At 33.9% G+C, this 14,786-nt stretch overlaps 2 protein-coding genes across 4 annotated transcripts in view; one reads left to right on the top strand and one right to left on the bottom strand.

Moving 5' to 3' along the window:
• Spt20 (transcription factor Spt20 homolog) overlaps positions 1–6,227 on the top strand; it is a 46,717-nt gene extending 40,490 nt beyond the window's left edge. Inside the window, exon 20 of one of the 2 annotated variants that reach the window (XR_002544115.2) lies at positions 5,903–6,227. The gene's annotated coding sequence lies outside the window, so the exon portion shown is untranslated. Of the gene's footprint in view, positions 1–1,810; positions 5,510–5,902 lie in introns of those variants that run through there. The other variant, XR_002544114.2, reaches the window with a different exon arrangement.
• Positions 6,130–14,751, bottom strand: LOC110833048 (exosome complex component RRP43). Of its 2 annotated transcripts, none has more exons than XM_087347862.1 (6): positions 14,729–14,751; positions 13,111–13,147; positions 12,541–12,678; positions 11,421–11,715; positions 11,044–11,164; positions 6,130–7,753 (listed from the first exon to the last, which is right to left on the bottom strand). In XM_087347862.1, the coding sequence occupies exons 1-6, from the start codon at positions 14,734–14,736 to the stop codon at positions 7,537–7,539; spliced, it is 816 nt and encodes a 271-aa protein (XP_087203988.1). In that variant the 5' UTR covers positions 14,737–14,751; the 3' UTR covers positions 6,130–7,536. The 2 variants fall into 2 exon arrangements, with proteins under 2 accessions (XP_087203988.1, XP_021926341.1); XM_022070649.2 differs by having other exon boundaries at positions 14,670–14,737.
• Between the last annotated feature and the right edge of the window lie 35 nt (positions 14,752–14,786).

The raw sequence follows: 14,786 nt of genomic DNA, 5'->3' as shown, positions 1-14,786 counted from the left end.
ATGTTGGATGTCTGAATTACTTATTTACTGATGACAAAAGTAAGTTTGTTTCTTACATCAGTTCTTTATAGATTATTATATGGCATTATTCTGAATTAACATTCATTGTGTCTCCTGTGTTTGAAATAATAAGAAAACTAGTGTTAGTATAATGACAATCACCTAAAGACAAGAGTAGGTCCAGTTTCTAAATACTGTGTGTGCCTCATAAGAGGTTTATATAAAGTATAAACACATAGAGCCAAGTCCACACCTGTGCATTCTGCTGAAATGTAGATAATACAGCATTGCAGTTGGGTGAACAGGCTGAATGCTTTTTATTGCCTCTCCACTTTCACAATCGCTCCGGTGACATAACGTAATACCCTGACATTTGCTGAAAAACCAGCAGTGTTGAGGATTGAGCATGCCGTAAACCAAATGAGAGCAGATGTTACAGCAACAACAGCCACACCATTTACCTTATGCTGTTATGTTACAGTAGAATGCACAAGTGTGGACCGAGCTTAATGCTACTGCATCAGGCAGTTTTAAACTTTGTATGACTGTCTCAGTTTGGTTGGTTAAGATCTGTTTTCATTTGTGAAAGAAGATGGTTAATCTAGTGAAAATTAAAATGGTTTTATATATTCGAATTAACCTGGTTCTCGATTACAGGATTGATCGTACAATTTAGCCATATAACATAGAGTTCTGTTGTTACTTTCTTTGTGTTATTGTGGTATAAGATTAAGCCTGCATAATTCCAGTGTCATAAAAATTTATTTGTAGTATTTTTATAAGTATATTTGCCTTCTACAGTTCCACCTTCATGCTTACCTGAATATATATTGTATATTCATGTACTTTACATTTTGACAAAAAAGAATTTCTGCTATCAACCTATTTTAATAGTTTGTAATCTGTATATCTGTGATTATAGGGATAAAGGGACAGTAGCAAAATTAAATTTCCAGTGTGCTTCCACACTCGGCTTCCATAAATGTTATCTAGTTTTCATTAAAATTGTATATTGTAAATGCATTGATTATTGGGTGTATTATTTTATTTATACAGTTGTAACTGTCAATATTTGGTTCTAGAGAGACAGTGACATACTTGAACTTGAAATCCTGCAGCATTAGGTATTTTTGTGTCTTGCATGACAAAATCAATAAGTGTGTCTGACAGAAATAGGCTGGAAGGGCTGAGGTAGTCAGTAAATAACAATTTTAAATAATTAGTGCCAGAACAGTATTTCAGGACAGTTGTAAAAAATATAATATTTAAAATTTTTAATAATGTAATTTTATTATTTAAAATAAATCATTACAGGATTAAACCTTTGTTGCCATAAGAACAAAAGTGTGTGCTTGTGCACACGCGTGCTCGCCAAATCACACACACACACACACACACACAGGGACACATCCAGTTGAGGATTATAAACATTTTTTCTTATTGGACTTTGAACTTTTCCATTTTCAAATTCACTACCATATGTTATTCCTAAATTCAGTAAATTGTTTATCAACATATTTTCAGACTTAAAATAAGTACTCTGTTAGTGGGATAGCTCAGTCTGCAAAGTGACTAGCTATGGGCTTACCAGCCAGGGTTCGGTTTCAGGCAGGGCATTAATTTTTTGTCATCATCTTATCTAGCTTTCTATTCAAATTGTATTGAGGATTTTTTCCTCAGATTAGAAAGAGCCAGAGTGTAAAACTGGCCACTCATCTCCTAGTGGTGAGGTTAAGAACATGTCGTTCTTTAACCATACTCTCTATATGTGTTCACGGTTAAGTACACTGACTTGTTTGCTTTTTTCCAGGCCTAATAGCAGCTGCAGGTCCACAGAGGCATAGTGTCCCCCATTCACAACAATATAAATGACATTAACAACCCCATCTTATAACTATCCTGGTGTTATAATTGCTGAAGGGGGCAAAGAGACAAATTCTACACTGAACCTCTGTAACACTATTATTTATTTCCAAGACATTTTATTCTTAGTTGTGGTACTCCATTTTGGTGTAATGATTTAAATATTTGGCATTATGATGTTGGTGTATATCCACTCAACTGTTTAACAGGTCCCATACCTTGTTTCTCAGATGCAATGAAGCTTTCATGTCCCGTATAAATATTCGGGTAATCTAAAAGGTGGATTCTGAAAAGTTAGTTAAATTGAAAGTAATAACAGAAACCACTTGTCTCATGTTACTAATAAGTAATGTGATGTAAAATTTAATAATTTTACGTTTACTGCATTTATTCAAATACAAGATTTCTGGAACCAGTGAATTCCTGCATGTACAAGTCGATAGAAACTTTCAAGAAACATCTTAATAGTTTATGTACTGCTGTATGTCTCAGTATGTCAGTATATTTTCTCAGGATTATTAAATTCTTGGTCTTTGTTCATCGTCTGGTATCAAAAGAATGCGTTTTTGAAACTGGAACTGTTTCTGTCCTCAGTTGAAGAGGGAAGAGGCACCTACTCAGTTGGGTCTGTTAGAAAGAGCTGATCTCAGTCACTGACAAAGTCCAAGAATTTACCAATCCCGAGTATAACACACTATCATCAGAACCCTTTAAAATTGACCAGCATATTTATCTTTCAAATACTGCATTTGCTAATATTTTACATGTCTATGTAACGTATAAAAATTTTCAACATATTTATCATTAATGATCATTACCCATTGATTTAATTTAATGGCTACATTCATCAACATGTGTGAACACACCTTTTTTTTGAGTCCAAATTTTGACCTTTATATAAAATGACGAAAGTAATTCTCTCTTATTCATATTTGAATGGATTAGGCATCTTAATGTTTAAATTTAATCTAAATATTGTAGATATAAATTAGGATGATTTAATTATGGGTTGTAGCACTGTACAGTCTTTGTAGAATTTTACTGATGTTTCAGAGGTCCTTGCTGCCTCCATTATGAGGGCACTTACAATGGAGGCGGCAAGCACTTCTGACTGAAATATCGCACATATAAATTAAATTTCTAAAGTAAATTTTAGTAAAGCTCATCAGTATTATTAATCTGCTCCAAGTGAAGTTCTTCTTGTTATCAAATGAAAATGAAGAAATGTGAGGTTCATCAATAGTTTGGTATTTTAACTGTTTTGACATTCGTATTGATAATTGTTTAATATATTCTCTTTCCATCCTTTATGAATCATTTAACTTGATAAAATCTTACTTGTAAACACCGTCTTTAAATTGTAGCTTATTTTACTGCAAAGAGTTAAAGCAATGTCTGTATTTACTAAATTGATCATTGAATTTTAGATCACTTTCCAAAATGACCAATAAAAATTAACATCCTATATACATTGTATACATATTTTAATATACATCTCATTTGAGTAAAGGGGTGCTCTGTGATTCAGTAAAATGTTTACATTTATCAGTAACAAAAATATGATTACAAAATTAAGCAAGTTTCATTTGGTAGACTGACATAAAATCACAAATCACAGGATGTACTTTGTGATGTGTGCATTATTTTATGGCTGTATCATTTTAGAAGTATTACTGTACAGTAATATATATGCCCCATGGCACGGTGCAAACGTGATTGGGTAAGATGAAATAATTATGTTTGTAGCTACCATATGATAGTCCATAAACTCATATTATAAAACACCTACTTGTTACAAAGTGGTAAATAATTTAAGATGTTGCCAGTGTGATCATACTGAAATGGGACAGGGAAATTTATCTTTACCCTTATAGCAAGGCCATGAAAAATTAATTTTATGGGTTGCATACATCCTCCTCTGTATGTAACCCATGTGTTCAATATTAATTTTAAATTTAATCCACATTCCTGAGTAGCAGCATGCGCTCATTGAATATCTACTTAAATAATATATTTGTGGTCAAATAAGTAATTTACAGGTTCACATTAAAAAAACATACAGATGATATTAGCTGAATTAAATATTCTTGAAAATATAGCTGTACTGGATGCAAAATATCTGCAAGCATGATTCTTTGTACATTATTGCTTGCCCTCCCTCCCCATAACTCAGCTGGCTAGCCACTAACATGTTCATTTCTAAAAGTCAAAAACTCAGACACACTTTAAAACTGAGATAATTAACTAATTCATATATATTAACAACCTGTGCTTATATCATACTTGACAGAAATGTATTTCCAGCAGTAAACTATATTGTAACTATAGTAACATGAAGATGGCTGTCTTGCAGGATGTAGCACTGTGTAGTCTATTGCTACATCCCAGAAAACAGCCATCTTAATGCTTGTCACTGTAAGGACCTCTTATCTCACCATACAGCAGTATAGTCAAAAGTACTCTTACTTTGTTGAATTCAGTATTGTGTTGACTAAAATGGTCTAGGAATGTTAAACAGTGGTGACTCTTTGTCAAATATATTTAATGGGAACAATTTGCTAGTAATATTAGCAGCACTACCTTACATTATGAAAACCTATCTTCGCATCATTTAATGTTAAAGTCTTGTGTATGGTCCACAATGTCTCTTATACTTTCAACTATAAGCTCTGAACTGAACACTTTGTATAGCCATGCTCTACAGTATGGAACCCTTGCAGTTATAAGTGAAAATGACATGGATTAAATATCTTTGTGATATTACCCATTGTGCAAGGTACATTTGATATACAAGAGTTACCTCCGGTCGTGTGTAGGCAGTTGGTTGTCATTATACTGACAGATCTATTATTACTCTTTATGTTTTGATATTTTGTGAGTTTAGATTGAATTTGGGAGAATCAGCAGATATCTTGTCATGAACAGCGAGGGCCAGGTTCAATAAAAGCAACAGACGTTTCAAACCTGTGTACATGGCGTCTACTAACTTCATACTGGCTGAATGTGCTATACATGATTCTTGACAACCCTACAAATATTTAAAATGAATTTTAAAGGAGAATTGCAGTATAATAATCTTGATGCAGTTGTAATAAAAATGAATATAAGCAGTTAGTTGTTAAAGCTTAACTGATGCACATTATATAGAGATCATAAACCCATGTTGCCAAATCTGTACTTTTTTAATTTTAGACTTTTAAATGTGGAACAAAGACAAGTATATGTTTTAATTTTCTACAAATGATATAGATGGAATAAATGAATTGTATGATAACGAAATATTTTGTATTAAGAGGTGCAGCTATGTTACTGTTTTCCACTTGCAACAACAAAAACTGAATATTTGTAAAAAAAAAAAAAAGTAATGGAGTAAAGACCATCATAATAATTAAAGTAATAATGTAATATTGTATGTATAAAGCTGATTTCAATGCCTGGCAATATTATGTATTGTATACCATTGTGAAGTTACAAGTTGCATGTATGTGTGAATGTAAATATATTCTATTTATAAAATATTGCAAGAAAGTGAGAGAGCTTGACTAAGATATATAAGGGTCACTGTATGAAAATATCATGTTGAAACAAAAATTGCGATAAATTTATTTACAGAGTTTGAATAAATTTCTATAGCAGAGTTAAAAAATTCTTTTGCATACCTAATAACATTCCAGTTCCTCCCTGTAAGTAAAGTAAAGTAAAGTAAAGTTTGTCCCACTATACGCCATGTAGGCGTTTGGGGTGAGTGGAGGTATAGCTCCTCTCTTCCTTGACCTCGGCACTAGATGGGGGTGAGTGGTCAGCATCACGCCCCGGCCGGCTTTACCCCCGGGAAAGGACCCCGGTACCCATTGTAGAGGAGGCTGGGTGGGCCCCAGAGCCGGTCTGGACGCAGAGGCTAGAGGAAAAATCCTCTGCCCCTAATCGGTCCCAATTTACATTTACTCTGTTAGTAACAGTATTTTGTTTAGTTTGGATCTATCTGTATATATTTAAAAGTACAATTGTTTATTGTTAGAGATGTTATAATTATGTACAGGTTACCTGTGAGCCACTACATGGGTGCAAACTCATGTGACTTGTATTGGGAAGGTACCTGTTCAAACCTCTGCCAAGGAACCAAGTATACCAGGGACGGTAATCATTTCTACTTATGGGCCAGATGTGGAAAATTCAGTGAGGTAGGCCAGAAAACCTCACAAGAAAATTATGTGATTTAATAATTAAGTTACCAGTTATTTACAGTAACCAAACACTTTATAGATATACCAAAATACATAAAAAACTTTATTAACAAATAATTCAGATACAATTGGTAAAAAAACAGTGTACTTTGTTACTAAATACATTTGTTTTACTAAGTTTATCTTTTGTTTTCTTTATACAGTTTGTAAATAGTGTCTGCTAGAGTCTTTTCAACAATTTAAATCCTACATATTTAATTTAATCTATCCTGGTTACCTTAAGGTTAAATAAGATCTGGACTGGGACCCATTGACTTTCGCTACTCAAATGTACATAAATTAGTAAAAATGAGTATTAGAAACCCCAAAATTTCTAACCCTACAGTTATAACTGTATATGAAAGCAATGATAAGACAGTGCAGCTACCAGTTTCATCGGATATGCATTCCAATCTCTATTGTAACGAAAATTATTGTTCTGTTTAGTGTGAAAATACTGGTTATTATTATGGAATCATATGAACAAGTGTCCGGCTAGTTTCCCATAAAAATTGTGGGTGGTACGAAGATCTGGAATTTTTTACATGATTAATTAGATACACTGATTGTCAGAGCTACATTTCACTCAGAACTTGAGACACTTTACAAAACAAGTTCTAAATAAAACAATAATACACAATATTTCAGTAATTTAAGAACCCTTTGTAACCATTTGCTTTGAAACAAAACTAAATTCAAAAAATCTTGTGGGAAATTAATATAAAAAATTACATGAAATGTAATTATGAAATAAATTGATGTCTAAGTTAAGTAAGTATGCTCAGCAATGTAGAGCTTCAGTGGATACACAAAGATTGTACCATAAATAAATAAGGTAGACAGTTCCATGACAAAGGGAACAGGAAAATGTAGAGCTGTGAAAACAGTGTGGAGGAAAGGCAGCCAAAGCTGAGTGGTAACTGTAGGCTTCGTACCGCCTGCTTTAAAAATCAAGAAATCTGAATTTGTATTTATCTGTTTTGCATGATCCTCAGTGTAAGCAACGATTATTTCCTTAAACTGCATTAACTAGCTGATATTTGTAATGGTGAAGTGTAGTGTTTTCTTTGTGGTACAGCTGAATTCGTAAATATTACTTAGACGAACTTTGCCGCCTTCAAAGGGTTAAACACAAGGATGAAAAGTATGAATGTGGGTAATGGTTTGAACATTGAGAGACAACATATTCATACACACAGGAACAAAATAATACAATCAAAACTGGCATTTCTTCATATATGTGTAAAGACACAAGCATATTTTTAGTTACAGTGAAGGAATTAAATAACCACATGTCCAAACATCACTAATAGACAAATGTAGCTAAAATTCACCAGCCAGTCACTATAAACAATATCCTTGAACAGTAAATACCAGCTTATTTTTATTTTCATTAATCTTTTTATTAGTGTATTTTCTTGTCAGTATTAGTATCAGCTGTTTTAAAAATTTAAGTTTCATGAGATTTAAGAGCAGTATTAATAAGTTTGTTGATGTGTTCTGCTCTCTTCATGGCACCATTTATACATTCCTGTAACTGTGCGTCTGTTAGAGGACTCCCTCCTGGTTTGTGCACAGAACACAATTTGTCCCCTTGAACAACAACAGTCATGATGCCACTTGATAAGCTCTCTTCTTCATTTGTTGGATCTGTTAAGAGGATTTCACTGAAAGAACAAAAATAAACATAATTAGAGCTACAAAGTTACGGAAATAAAATTTGCTCTTAAATACAGAAGAACTAAAGCTGTAAACATTCAGACAGTGCAATGAAAATCAAACCGTTCTCAGGTCACAAACATAGGTACTCTATCTCAAATCATTAAATGTCATGCTGATAGTCTTACTTTTATCATTTACTAACTGTTGAACTGAACCCAAAGGTTCAACACTGCCAATACTAAAGCATATCACGGGACACATTCATGAACCACTTGCACACACCCTCATATGTTCCCACTTCCGACATCCATATTATTATTATTGCTGTGCTGACTGCATTTTATTTTGTGGTTTTAATTTTATAAGTTTTTTCTGTTTTGTTTTATTTAGTATTATTAATTGAATTATATTACTTAGGTATATTTAGCTCATTTACTTATTAGTTATTTTGCAATAAATTAATATTGTACATTTATATATTTAGTTTACTGTTTGTTTGTTTTTGTATTGTAATGTTTGTATAGTGCTTGGCTGTCATTGGCCTTTTTGGCTGTTAAGCACTTTAATAAATGAATTGAATTATTATCCCAACTCTTCACCACTTTATGGGGTATGTACTTCCATGTACCCAAGACAGACCTTGTCCCTAAGGTACATAGGGCAGCAGCTATTTCCGGGATCCATATTGTTTTTAGCAAGTGCCACATGTATTATATAACTTTATTTTATGAAAGCGTCTTTCGGATGATGTTTGAAGTTCCCAAAATGGCGGTCTTCTGCAGTTCCCTGTAGTGTTCGCCCGGGATGTTGGCCAAATATTTTCTGAGTGACCTGGAGACAGTTCCTGTTGTTCCTATAACTATTGGGATTACTTTTGCTTGAACTTTCCACATTCTCTGTATTTCTATGAGAAGGTCCTTATATTTCAAGATCTTCTCTGCTTCCTTCTTAATCACATTCCTGGCAGTCGGTATTGCTATGTCAATTAAGAGGCAAGTTCCGTTTTTGTTTCTGATTATAATATCTGGTTTATTATTTGGGATGGTTCTATCTGTTCTGATTTGTTGGTTCCACAAAATAGTTATTTGGCTATCTTCACTTGTCTCCACTGTCTTCGGGATGTGTTCATACCAGTGCTTCTCTTCTAGCTTCACCCCAGCGTTCCTGCATATGTTAAAATGTAACTGAGTACAGACACGATCATGCCGTTGTATATACTGCTCTTTTGCCAGCACGGGGCATCCGGACATAATGTGATCTGTCATCTCATCAAATTGCTGACATATTATTATTATTAGTTCCTCATAATATTCTTCTTGGTAAACTTAAAACCTTTGGACTATCACCCAGTTATGTTGATTGGTTCCATAGTTATCTTTCTGACAGGCAATCCTTTGTTCGTGTATCTGGAACTCTTTCATATCCTTATCGTGATAAGTGTGGAGTGCCTCAGGGTTCCACCCTAAGCCCCTTACTTTTTAATATATTTAATGATATTTGTGACTCCATACATAACTCACAGTGCCTTTTATTTGCTGATGACTTAAAGATATATCGGAGTATTAGCGATGTTGATGATTGCAAACTGTTACAGGACGACATCCATTCAGTGCAAAATTGGTGTCTTGTTAATGGGATGCAACTTAATTTAAGTAAAACGACTGTTATATCATTCACCCGAAAGACAAACAGTATTTACTTTAATTACAAATTGTGTAACAACCTGGTGGCACGCTCCCATTGTGTTAAAAGATCTCGGTGTTCTATTGGACTGTAAGCTTTATTTTCACCAGCATATTAACTACATATTTTCACAAAGCTTAAAAATGCCTGGTTTGATTCGGTACATTACTTCTTCCTTCTCCACTATTGATAGCCTTTTGGTTTTGTACAGTACTTTAGTCCGTTCTAAAATTGAGTATGCATCCGTTGTTTGGAACTCTATTACTAATACTGACTCCTTTAAACTGGAAAGGATTCAAAGGAAAATTGTAGCTTTGTGTTACACTAGATTCTTTAATGGCGTTTGTGCCTATAATTATGATGATATATTAGTCAGATTAAATTTTTTATCGTTGCATTTAAGGAAGAAGCTTTTGGATGCGCTTTTCCTCATTAATGTTTTTAAAGGCAAAATTATTTGCTCATCTGTTTTTGATACAGTTAGTCTCTGCGTACCCACTAGGTCTATCAGAGCCTACTCTACCTTTACTGTACAACGTAATTTCAAGGCTAGTCCCTCTGCCAGATGCGTTTCTGTTGCCAATGCAGTCAGTAGGAGCATCGACATCTTTAACAAAGATCCTGTTTTGCTTACTGATGTCAGTCAGCTCTTTAAACAATAATCATTGCTCTTTTTTATTATTTATTTAGTATAATATTTTATTTTGTATGTTGTTTGTCCAAAATTGAACTGATTTTAATTTAATTTTTAATTTACTTATCCATAACATTTAGCTCATTTACTTATTAATTATTTTGAAAAAAATTAATATTGTACTTTATATATTCAGTTCATTGTTTGTTTGCTTTAGTATTGTAAGATTTATATTGTTGTTAGTGCTTGGCTGTTATTGGCCTTTTCGGCTGTTGTCAAGCACTTTAATAAATGAATTGAATTGAATTATTATTATTCCATCTATTTACCATTTTATAAGGTATTTACTTCTATGTACCTAAGACAAACTTTGCCCCTGAGGTACATAGTGCAGCAGCTATTTCTGAAATACATTTTGTTTTTAATACGTGTTAGATGCATTATACAGATTTTGTGTTAGGCATTATATATTGTACATGGGCATCTTTCAGATGATGTATTATGTTCCTAGCCTGGCGGTTTTCTGAAGTTCCCTAATGTCATGATTGCCCGGCATGTTGGCCAAATATTTTTTGAGTGACTTGGAGATGGTTCCATTTGCACCTATACAGGTAAACCTCGATTTAAACTGGGGATGCGTTCCTGGATGAACCAGCATAAATTCAAACTCTTTTTATAATGTAAATCAATGGGAAGTCAATGATATGTGTTCCCGGCACCCAAACATTGACGACTTAAGTTCCTCAAAAACTGACTTTGCCTTATCCGTGGTAGCAATTTCAGTCAAGGGGATGTTTTTTCGAAAATCGAGGTTTACCTGTAATTATAATTATTATTGTTGTTGTTGTTGTTTCACTTCCTTTAGGTGAATAGGCATGAAAACAGGGAGTACAGAGATAAATCTCCATGTATTGACTCAACTTCTTGCTTTATGCACATGCATACAGAATACCTAAATTATAAGATAAAAGTACATACTCATCAAAAATGGTGTAAGTTGTGGCTACAGGTTCGCTATGCACCTTAAGTTTACTTCTCTTCTCAGCAGAAACAACTGTTTTCTCTGCTTCAGCATCATATAAAACATGGGGAAGTTCCACTGAAAAAAACAGTCAAGCATATTAGTACAACTACGACAGTTTTATAGTGTAGGAATATTCCAACACGTCGCTCCATTATCACTTAGAATATGCTTATACATAACTGTATATGTGGTAGCTTAAGACACTACTAATAAAGTAGCAGTCACTTTTTCTTTCCAAAAAGTAAGTGCTTTTTTTATCACTTACCTATATTATGTTTCAGTAAACTAAACTACATTTATGCTCATGTGCCACCCAGTAGATTATACATACCAGTTCTGAGAGCTGCTACAAGCGCTATGACACATGCGTCCAATAATGATCCGTCATGGTCCAAACAAATTAAATCACAATGAAGAACCCATGCCAAATGCTCTGATACAATGCATAAATCCCTCAGATCTATACATCTGGAGTTAGTGAGTGTTTCAGCAATAAAATTACTCGACACTTGTGCCTGGTCACTCGGTGGTCCAGGGCGAAACTTAGGTGAGCAAAGTGGTGGAAGTTCTACGTTTGGTACAAGATATCCAAAGTTAGGTTCTTCAGCTTTTGGTTTTGCCAGTTCCTAAACAGATGATATAAAATATTATTAATACAAAATGTACTGTAAAATTTTTGGCAATATACATAATAAAACCATCAATTAACTAAGATTTTTTATGGTCAAAAACTCATCACTGCACACTTTATTCTGATAATGTCTAATTACACTGTCATTTTCACAGCTGTAATTCAAAGACATTCAGAAACAGAACCATGAGCCCTAAAGGGTTTTGACGATGGTAGTTTACACATAAAATTATTCTTTGTCAGGACTTTTTCCATCGTCTGTTCTTTAAAATCACAACGTTTCGGAGGCTGGTTCTGTCTGAGTAGAAAAAGGCATTTATGATCAATTAAATTTAATGAATGTTACATATATAACAGTAGGACCATATATCAAATACATGATCTGTCAAATTAGTCAAAAAACATGTGTAACAGTTCAATAAGGCCCTTATATGAATTGAAGTCCATGAAATTTACACACAGTAATGTTTGTAGAATGAAATGTTGTATACACTTTTATCAGAATCTGTGAAAGACCCAGAAGCTAGTCCAGTATATACTGAATGATATTTCAGAGCAGTTTACTGCCCAGTCATGATGGTGATCCCAGATGACAGAAATTTTCAAAATCAAAATAGCTCAATAAAATTTAGATCTATCATACTCTGTTTGAAATAGGTTACTGTTCCTTGTAGACATACTAATTGACACAACAAAATCAATATGTGTTTTTTAAACCTTTTTTACATATGGTTAACCATCACAGTTTTCTGATATTCTTGTATCAGTCTCAGTGTAATTAACAAAACATCTTTATTTTAGCTGAAAACATTCTACTTACAGCTTTGATTCCACACACAACCGTAGTGTTTCCAATTTTAACAATAGCTGAGCCTTCAGCTGTTTTTATAGAGCCCACATTAATTGACACCGGGCGAAATGTCTGTAAACTTCGACCATCTGGCCTCACATTCTGCGCCTTAAACACAATGGAAATATACAGATAAAAATCCAATCTAAAGTAATTTAGTAATGATAGTCGTATGTTTACTGGCAGGCAAATTCCACAAGACAACACTATACTACATGCAGGTAGGCAAAATGCTGGAGGCGCATGACTGTCTCTCCCCCCCCCCCCCCCCCCCCCCCCCTCTGCCATCTCTGGCTAGCTCTTTAATCTGTGGGGAAAACTAGCATGCTCGTGTTGGTTTTCTGGGTTGTAGTGCCATGCACACTGTGGTACATGTAATGTATGATTAAGAAAAGATAAGTAATAATTTTAATCTTTATAAGCTGCTGTGTTAGCTTTCAATAAAATTTGTTTTCTGAAGTACTATTTTAGGTTTTCCCCATCATTCTTGATCAGTAGTTTGTCAATTATATGATAATGTATGTTAATCATGGAACTTACTAGGAAGTCTCTGTAGTATTTCACTGGATGAATTGTTCTGAAATTAAGAGACAAATCAAACAATTTCACAGCTCTGAATTATACTAAGAACATGTGACATTTCTAATACATTCCTTCCCAGGAATTTGAAAGGTAGTTCCCATTACAGGGTGAATTCCTGCACCTGTTCCATGTATTTATGGCTATTTCCATACCTGGGAATGCTTCTGAATAAATGGACATTTATTTGTAAATAAATGAAAGAAAGAACACGGCTTTCTTCAGGCCCGATGATGAAGGTAGCAAAGACCTTTGAAAAGTTTGTAAACTTCAACCAGACTACACAGTACTGCAAGCAAGAAGACAGCCGTCTTCATATTCACTGCAGTAAGAATCTCAAATCCTACATAAATGTAAACAACATTTTCCTCTGTCTGTGATTGAACAAACACAACATTTCTTCTTTAATAAACATTAATAAACAAGCTCGAATGTGTGTAAGACATTAGGAAATGTACACAGCATAACAATTCTAGTACATTCACTAGACTTTGACCAAAAATAATGGCACTGGCTCGGTGATGATGTCATCACAGATTCCTAACATGACTGCCAGGCTGGATGTTAATTCCCTGCCCAGTCACCTCTATATGTAAAAGGGTCTTCAAGAAATATATATGCATGGGAAATGTAATAAGTATATTTTTGGAACTTTAGGAAGGAATTTGTCAAAAAAGTTTGTGAACGGTGTTCAGATTTGATAATTCTAGTATTTTGCAAAGCTGTTTGTATATGAAGTGATGGCTTGCTTGGAAGTGACCTATACTTCATATGCAAGATCCAACTTCAAACACTACAAACATAAAATTTAAATTTTGTTCTTCTGGGTCAAAACTTATAGATGCCCACATTTCAGAAAGAAGAAAAACATGACCTCCATCATAAGGGAATAGAAACTCAAATCTCATACAAGCAAAAAGAATCTTTCATATATCCATATTATACAGTTCGTGTCTATTAAATTTACGGGCGATTATTAGAAATGAATCTAATTAATTTACATTTGCTTAAAGTCATGTGCTGCTTCAAAATTGTAATGCCTTGAACACAGTTCTAATTTGAGTTATAATTCAGATTAATTTTACAAGTCACAGTGATATCCATAGTAAAATTTGCTGTTCAGGAGGATCGTTGGAGTCTAGTAGCCATAAGCAGAATCCCTATGTAGTGTAAAGTTTGGATAGGTTAGAATTGGCATTGAGGTATAGTTCTTAGCAGATCTTTTGAGATTCTGCCATAACTGGCGGAGTTTAGAGATGCTATAGGTCACTGTTAGTCCCACTTCTACTTCAACTACGAATTTACAAACATAATTATCAAACTGGGACTTCAATACACTTGCTATATAGGTTAAATTGTGGGAAAAGAAAATCATTGTTAAATGTCTTTTGCCACTATTGTATCAGAAAGTAAATATATACACAGCTTAAATAAGAACGCATCGGTCCTTAAATAACATAACATTTGGCAGTTATAATCCATAAAAACTACTAGTTGTGCACATATATTTGTAAACATACTTATAACTAGCCGCCATTTCCAACGAACGTAAGCATACCCTGTCAAAACTACCACTTACATAGACATAGATAGGTAAAGGCCATAGTTAAGTACTGAGAGTTTCATGAAAGTCGGAT

This window comes from Zootermopsis nevadensis, unplaced genomic scaffold, assembly GCF_977971745.1.
Source record: "Zootermopsis nevadensis isolate Lab colony 2312 unplaced genomic scaffold, Znev_1.0 Znev_ptg000012l, whole genome shotgun sequence".
NCBI lineage: Eukaryota > Metazoa > Arthropoda > Insecta > Blattodea > Termopsidae > Zootermopsis > Zootermopsis nevadensis.
The sequence above is the reverse complement of the archived record's forward strand: the minus strand, read 5'-3'. Positions and strand labels throughout refer to the sequence as shown.

Excerpts from the sequence above, each read along its gene's own strand:
- LOC110833048 (XM_022070649.2), bottom strand. Across the intron at positions 12,679-13,110 it reads AATACTACAGAGACTTCCTA|GCGCAGAATGTGAGGCCAGA; the intron begins GTAAGTTCCATG and ends ATTGTGTTTAAG. Across the intron at positions 7,754-11,043 it reads ACTTACACCATTTTTGATGA|TGAAATCCTCTTAACAGATC; the intron begins GTATGTACTTTT and ends TTGTTCTTTCAG.